Raw genomic sequence first — 8,827 nt, 5'->3', positions numbered from 1 at the left:
AAAAACAGTTTCAAGAAAACAAACTGCTATAAATAATTACATCACTAGGCTCGAGGAAGCGCAAAAGGAGTTGGCCTGTGTCAAATGTGAAAATGAGGCGATCTAGCTTAGGTTAAATAGTTACTCAAACTCTAGGTATGTGCTGGATCACAACATTGACATACAGAAGAAGAAATGGGATGTCACGTGCATTGACTATAAGAAGTGTCCTCCACCTGTCAAACACAATTACATTGTCATGCCTGATGAGGAAGATAAACCCCAATTTGAGCCACCTGTTCCTTTAAGTGTTAAGGAATTTGCAGCTGGACTTGGTTACACAACGGAAGTGTCGTCAGATTCGGATGGGTCAGCAGATACGAAAGTATCAACTACTGAACAAAATCAGGATCCTCCAATCATTGTTGAGGATGCTGATTCTTCAGATAATGAATCCGATGATATTGACTCTGCACAGTCTGAAGCAGTTATCAAAGAAGAGGACATACCTCTCGAGAATCACATTCTATGTGATCCTCCCGCAAAACCGGCTAAGACTGTTCAGGTTGAGTCCACTTCTGCACGGGAATCTGAGAGTGTGAATTTGCTATACACTCTGGTTGGTGATGATAAAGTTTATTCAAACAAAGATTTTCTGATTAAAAATGTCAATCAATCACTAATCTGCAAAGTTTTTGAAGATTCGACAAGTAAGTTTTTGGGAGAGTCGAGTTCACGAGTTGTGGTAACACAATGTCCTCCGATTCCAAAAGCTGAAATTCGAAAACAATATGGCAACCAAAAATTACCAACAGAGAAATTTCAGCAAAATCACACCAAACCAAAGGGAAAATCAACAGCTCAGGGTCGAAAGAAACAAAACCAAAGAAAGAACAAGAAGGTGAACTTTGTGAAGTCGAAGGGAACTGATAAAATTGAAATATTTGAAAACAAATCTAACATAGATTATGTTAAGCAAGTTAAAATTTTGCAAATAGATGGTCAAAGCAATTCAGGACCAAGTACTTCGAAATCACAAAGTTCATCAACGAGACATCAACATGATACTTCGGGGTTTGTTGAACGAAGATCATGTTTCGAGTGTGGTGAAATTGGACATATAATTCGAAATTGTCCGTATCTTCATAAGTAAAAAGCTAAAGTTGATGTTCCACGTGAGCAAAATTACCAAAAGCGATCTGTTTCTCCAAAACAAGATCCCCGTCTTATGAAAGAAAGGGAGAAGAAACAGAAACGCAAGCAAATCAAGGTAATTGAAAAAGTTCTTAAAACCGATGTGGTACAAAAACAATCTGTTTCAGTTAAACCAGAAATTTCAAAACTTTCAAAAACTTCAAACAATCACGAAGTTAAAATTTCAAACAATCAAACCGGTAAAACTCAACAGACATGGAAACCTAAATTGGCCACAAACTCAGGGGGAGCATCACCATTTACAAATCATCACGAAGTCGAAATAACTTTTGTCGATGAAAAAGGAAGACCCAAGTCCACGAAGGCTTGGGTCTCCAACTGATCATTTGAGTTCATGTGCAGGGTGTTCCAGGAGAAACTATCAGTAGTCTTTGGATTGTTGATAGTGGGGCATCTAGGCACATGACAGGCGACATGAGGCTTCTCTACGACGTTAAATCTATTAGAGGAGGTTATGTTGCTTTTGCTGGAGATAAAGGCGGATATATTACTGGTGAAGGAATGGTTTCCAACGGGGTTGTCAGTTTTGACAAGATCAACTTTGTGCAACAACTTGATCACAATCTTCTAAGTGTTTCTCAAATCTGTGATAAGAAGTTTTCGGTGCATTTTGATGCTAATGGATGTTATGTGCTGAAGCAAGGTTTCAAGATCCTGAAAGATTGGATTCTCTTATCTGCTCCGAGGGTTAATGATTTGTATATCCTCGATATGAGCCAAGCAATCACAACGTCTGCACAAGTAACATGTTTTGTTTCCAAAGCCACGGAAAAGGAAACAATCTCTTGGCACAGACGGATGGGACACATTCACCTAAGGAAAATGAATCATCTGGTGAAGAATGAGTTAGTAAATGGTGTTCCCGTCAAAAACTTTCACCTGCAAGACGTCTGTGTTTCGTGCCAGAAAGGAAAACAAAGCAAGAAATCGCACCCGATAAAGAAGATCATCACAGTTGCACTGCCGCTTGAACGTTTGCACATGGATTTATTCGGTCATCTCAATCGCAAAAGCATCAGTAATGACTCGTACTGCCTAGTTGTGACGGATGATTATTCAAGATTTTCTTGGGTGGCGTTTATGGCACACAAGAGTGAAACTTTCGGTATTATCAAAAACTTGATCATTCAGATTGAGAATTTGTATACTTTGAAGGTTAAACGGATTCCCAGCGATGATGGAACAGAATTTAAAAATCATGCCATGAAGGAGTTCTGTACTTCAAAAGGTATTCTTCAAGAATTTAGTGCGGCTTACACTCCTCAACAGAACGGCGTCGCTGAACGTAAAAATCGTACATTGATCGAGACTGCTAGGACGATGTTGGTAGAGTCACAATTGCCGATTCCCTTCTGGACAGAAGCTGTGTCCTCTGCTTGTTATACATTGAACCGAGTCCTTACAGTCAAAAGACACAACAAGACCTGCTTTGAGCTTCTTCACAAACGAAAACCAGACTTGTCATATCTTGAACCGTTTGGAGCTCCTTGCACTATGATCGATCCTGATGGAAAGTTTGGGGCAAAATCAATTGAGGGATACTTTCTTGGGTATGCCACCCCAAATTTAAGAGTTTGGAATCTCGAAACGAAAAGGATCGAGGAATGGTCTGAAGTCAGAGTACAAAGGCACACATTGCCAGTCAGATGTCCTGGTCAGCCATGGATGTTTGAGTATGATGACTTTTTCAATTCGATCAATATTGAGGAAGAAGTTGTAGATGTTGCGGCTCAGATGTTTTTCGAGAGTGAAAACGCAATAGATTCACCATTGGTTCGTCCAATTATTGTCAACAATCAAGAATCATCATCAGTTAACAATAATGCTCTCGAGAATGAGGACTTTCACGATGCTACTGAATTGAACGAATCTTCAGAGGATGATGAATTTCTCGATGCAGACCAAGAAGCTCCTGCAACAGTTGTGCATGGTACTTTGATGTGCTAAATGTGGGTTAATTAAAACTAACTAAATTACCCTAATTCTAGACTCTCTAAGCTTTAAATTTATAAAACTAAGACTCGACCTAACCCTAAAACACACAACCGGCAAGTGAACCGATCGATGTAGTAAAGCTAATGTAAGTCCGAGTATCGAACCCACGAGACTCTACTGATTACGCTACGACTCTATCTAGACTAAGACTGACACGACATACTAAATTGTTTATTAATTTGGGGGGGGGGGTTCTAAAAATCCTAAATAAAATAATAAAAGAATGCTAGAAAGCTAGACACGAACTCGAACGAAGGTTTTGACCAGAGGTGATGAAGACTACCTAGGCTAGACGCAGGCTAAACTCAGAATGGATTTCTATTCGATAATTTTGTGGTGTGGAACCGGGATCTTTGGATACTAAACCTATTGAGACACCACTAAGCCCCTCAAACACTCTCAAGACGATTCTTATGGCACTACCTAGGCTGTTACGCTCACCGGTTTTCTAGATTTCTTTTCCGTCCTCTAGTTTCTTGAAAGTGCCTATGTAAGACGCTCTACCTTGCCGCGCGAATGTCTAAAGCAACTATGGTTTTAATCTTGGCTTAATAGGCAATGGAATGTTAAGTCCTTATAACTAAACCGAGACCTAGTAATATCCTCGAGCCTTTCAGCGACGAGTCTAGCAGCACACTTGATTTTAATTAATTACCGAATATTGTTTCTAAGGTTACTTACGCGTTTTCACCCTAAAGGATTAATGACCTATTATGTGATATAGACACTCACCTAAATCAAGAACCCTAATCCGACTCTATTATGTGATAAAGACCGTCACCAAGAATCGAATGAAGCAATAGACAATAATCAAATAATCATAAGCACGCACACACACCAAGTTAAATTACCATAGCGTTTACAATACAAGAAAGATCCACAACCACGACAAAAATCAAATAAAAATCCAAACTTTATTATGCCATAGTCATTAGCCTAGGTAGTTAACGGTTTTTAGCCAGAAATCATATTCAAAAACGCAATTAAAATCATTGTATAAATTGAATTCATGGTGTAACAAGGTTTAAACAAACGAAAACGAAAGAATAAGGAGTATAAAACCCGAATCTTCACTCCCGAATGCTCCAAGTTGTTACCCGAATGATTCCACGCCTCCAAGCACTTCAATCACCTTCAACAGCAGCCAAAAAATCACCTAAGATGTCCAAATTTCGTCGTCTTACGGCTGTTGATGATGATATGATTAAATAACCTTCAAAAACCCTACTAGCCGTTAACTGCTGCTTGGAGTGCACGTATACAGCTTTCTCGCGGCCCGCGTTATATATCCTGGTCAGTCTACGCGGCCCGCTTAACCAGCTCAAAAACTGAATTTCGTTTAACAACTCTCGCGGCCCGCGTGAAGGTACAGGTTAAGTTGATGCGGGCTGCGAGAACTTGATATATTCTGAATTCCCTTTTTAAGTTAATGCGGCCCGCGTGAAGATCCTTATAAGCTTATGCGGGCCGCCTGAAATCTCCAGAACTGCATTTTCGCTTCGTTTCAGCTCCCGACTCCTTGATTTCCGTTCCAGCCTTCCGCCTTTCCAGATTTTTGCTCGTTTTCGCTCCTTTTAGCTGTAAAGACCTGGAAACACAATTTAATCAAAAGTATGTACATTCTATCTAAAACCAACACTAAAACGGACAATCAACGACTAAAACCGACGCGAATACCGATGTATTTTACAATACATCAAATATCCCCACACTTACTCTTTTTTCTTCCTCGAAAAAGAATTATGCAAACGGAATCATAGTCAAGATAGTCGATCGGGACAAAAGCTTAAGTTATTTTATTAAATCGATACTCGTGTTAGCTGCGATTGCAAGTATAATGATCCTCTTAAACCCAACCCGGTTCCAAGCCCTTATCATGCAATTTAGGTTCAAGTTCGGTCAATCTACCTAGGGTCTCACGCTAAGGATTGCAAGTCCACCCACTCCCCCCTCAAGCTTATAGGACAAAAGGAACCACCACTGGGTTATTTCCTAACCGCCTTATACCAAGATCAAGAGAGTTTAAAATCAAATCTATGCTTCCCATTTTTTTTTCACATTTATGAGCGTAGACGTTGCTTCCCTAATCCCAGAGGTATTCCGGCTGTAGAGTCGCTATCCCCAACCACAGATTACATAGGCCTCGGTACTTTTTATTTATTTTTGCAAGGTCGATTTCACACATTCTAGCGGTATTCCGGCTGTAGAGTCGCTATCCCCAACCACAGATTACATAAAATGGCTACTTTCATTTAGTTTCTAGCTCGCTTATTTATTTATTAATTTTTTTTCTTTTCTTTTTCCAACGAGATAATGACCAAAAACTCTAACAATCTTAGCTTATAACGGCACCCCTTATACTATTTTTGGCGGTTTCAATTTCCCCACTTTCCCTAGATGAGAACCCACTAGTAGACCGACAATTAGGTATAATTAATATCAAAGGAACCCGAAACCGAATCAAGCCTACCCGCGCATCCCAAACTAGACACAAGCACGATTAAATTATCTCATATTATTATTATTTGAACCCGATCAAAAACCCGACTTTTCTATCATTTTCCGTTTTATTTTGCAAACTTCTTATTTCAAAAGACATTTTCTAATTTTTTTAATTTTTTTTTATTTTAAATAATAATATAATAATATACAATCGGACGACGGCCGTATAGCATTTCGTTCGCGGCCGTTGTCCGATACAAGTGACGAATCGCAAATCGACTTGAAAATAAACCGAACCTCGCCCAAATGGAGATTGAGTACGGGCGAAGCGGCTTAAAATCAAGCGACGCAATACTACGCGCAAAACGACACTCACAAGACTCAACTATGACTCAAAACGACACTAAACACCCTAAACGACGCAAAACTAAACTATCGACGCAAAGACGACATATCGACTCTAAAAACGACACTTTAGACGCAATTTACACAACTTTACACTTTTACCCCCTCCCGGCACTTTGCTCGCCCTCGAGCAATCCCAAGTGCCGAGAAATAACCAAGCAAAACCGAAGCGTGGAAGCAATGGAAACGGCGCGCGCGGATTTGGAAAATATACTTTATGTCAAAAAAAATCGCGCAACCGTATCCCCACACTTGTTTTCAACAATGCCCGAATCAATCGTCCACGACATAACTCATTTAAACCAAAACAAACTGCCCAAAAATTTAATTTGCGTTCAAAAGCTCCCCCCTTTATTTCTCTATCATCGTCCCATTCGCACATCGCTCAAAGCAATCAATCAAATAATCATATCAAACCAACCCGAGCCGCCCGCACCATGATAAATAATCAATACCACAGACTGACCCGACACTAACTGGACACTGACAGACTCTATGACAGTTAGAACTAGACTCGATAAACCGACGACTCGACACTACACAAGACTTGACCAAAAATTACAAACTACGGACTCACAATAGACCCTACTGACAGACATAACCCGACAAACCAATAAACCACAGATGCAACTTGACACTAACTTACGGACTCGACACTAAAAAAAACGATTAACTATACGTGAAGCAAGATACATACCATGTACTCGACGACCGAGAAAACTAGTGACAGTGGCTGAAATGGTGAGTAGAGTGGTTTCGGCGGTGGAATGATGGTGGTCGGCGGTGCAGGTAAAAGATGGTGGTGTATGGCGGTGGAAGGTGACCGGAGATATGGAAGGAAGTGGGGGGGGTGGTTATTCGCCGGAGAAGAAAGGGAAGTGAGGTTAGGGTTTCGTTTGACTCCGATTTGGGGGTGTTATCCCTGTTGCCGTCATACACACTTCACGCGGCCCGTGTGAATTATAATGACAAGGTGAAGCGGGCCGCGAGCCAATTTTTTTTTCAAAAACCTGTTGGGCCCAAGCGGGCCGCGTTAACTAAATAAGAATAGCCATGCGGGCCGCCTGGACAGCAAGTTACAGCAGTTTGGTTGACAGCAACAGCAGGTTTTCAGCAGAATTTTATTTTTATTAATCCCCATTTTACCCCTGCCCCGTATTTCTCCGTGTTTTACGTTAACGTACCTGCGAGGCTGTTCGGTAGTCGACTTCGGCCGTGCGAGAGATGATGTACCTGCAAAACACTTGAAAAAACAACGAAACGGACGCAAATACGATATAACGAAAAATGACGCAAGAACACCTAAACACTAACTAAGGACGCGACACGGACACGACTCAATGTACAAACTCTACACTTGAGTTTTCGCTCAAGAACCTACGCGGTGGTGCTAGGCGGGTCCGAAAGAGGAACGGTTTCCTCTTCGGCGGTGTCGATGGGACCCCCTATGTAGTGCTTCAACCTATGCCCATTTACCTTCCACACATTCAAACTCGCTTCATCAAACAATTCGACGGTACCGTACGGGAAAACCTCCTTCACGACATACGGCCCGGACCATCTCGACTTCAACTTTCTGGCAATCAACTTCAACCTCGAATTAAACAAAAGCACTTGATCGCCCACTTTAAACTCCTTCAACTTCCGCAACCTCCTATCATGCAAAGCTTTCGACTTTTCCTTTATACTCCAAGAACGATCATACGCGGCGTCACGAAGCGCCTCCAACTCATGAATTTGGAAAAATCGTCTCCTAGCGGCCTCGGTCAAATCTAAATTCACCGTTTTGAGCGCCCAAAGAGCCCGATGCTCTAACTCGACCGGTAAATGGCACGCTTTCCCATAAACGATCATAAACGGTGTCGTACCTAATGGCGTCTTGTAGGCGGTGCGGAAAGCTCATAACGCATCGTCCAACTTGTCGGACCAATCCTTCCGACTCTTCCCTACCGTTTTCTCTAAAATCCTCTTCACTCCTCGATTCGCGTTCTCCACTTGACCGCTCGTTTGCGGATGATATGCGGTAGACAAGCGGTGCGTAACTCCATATCTCTCCAACGCCTTCTCCATAACCGCATTGCAAAAATGCGTACCGCGATCACTAATAATGGCTTTAGGCGTACCAAATCGCGTAAACAACTTCTTCAAGAACCTCACCACCACTCGTGCGTCGTTTGTAGGCAAAGCTTGAGCTTCCACCCACTTCGAAACATAGTCTATCGCAACGAGGATGTACCGATTTCCACTCGACGATGGAAATGGCCCCATGAAATCGATGCCCCAAACGTCAAAGACTTCCAACACTTGAATAGGATTCTGGGGCATCTCATCCTTGGATGAGATGTTGCCGGTCCGCTGGCATCGGTCACACTTTCTCACAAACTCGGCCGCATCGTCTACTACTGTCGGCCAATAGAAACACAATCAAACACCCTCTGCGCAGTCACATGCGCACCATGGTGTCCTCCAGTCAATCCCTCATGTACGTGGCGAATAATGTCCCAACCGTCCTCCCGACTCACACATCTCCTCAAAACCTGATCAGTGCCTATCCTGAAGAGATAGGGATCGTCCCAAATGTACTTCCGCGCATCATTCATAAGCTTCCTCCTCTGCTGGCGATGCGTGCCCTCAATCACGAACCCGTTAGCCAAATAATTGGCTAAATCGCTAAACCATGGTAAATCTACGGCCCCTACCGTAACAACATCAATGGACTCGTGAGGGAATCTGTCTCCTATCGCCTCCTCACGAATCTCCTCTCTCCTCGGATCCTCTAAGCGGGACAAGT

General features: G+C 42.2%; 1 protein-coding gene across 1 annotated transcript; it reads right to left on the bottom strand.

Annotated features, from left to right (window-relative positions):
- Positions 1 to 7,413: 7,413 nt before the first annotated feature.
- Positions 7,414 to 7,890, bottom strand: LOC110876489. The gene has a single exon (XM_022124659.1). It carries the CDS (start codon positions 7,888 to 7,890, stop codon positions 7,414 to 7,416), a length of 477 nt encoding a protein of 158 aa, XP_021980351.1.
- Between the last annotated feature and the right edge of the window lie 937 nt (positions 7,891 to 8,827).

This window comes from Helianthus annuus, chromosome 9, assembly GCF_002127325.2.
Source record: "Helianthus annuus cultivar XRQ/B chromosome 9, HanXRQr2.0-SUNRISE, whole genome shotgun sequence".
Classification (NCBI taxonomy): Eukaryota; Viridiplantae; Streptophyta; class Magnoliopsida; order Asterales; family Asteraceae; genus Helianthus; species Helianthus annuus.
The sequence above is the reverse complement of the archived record's forward strand: the minus strand, read 5'-3'. Positions and strand labels throughout refer to the sequence as shown.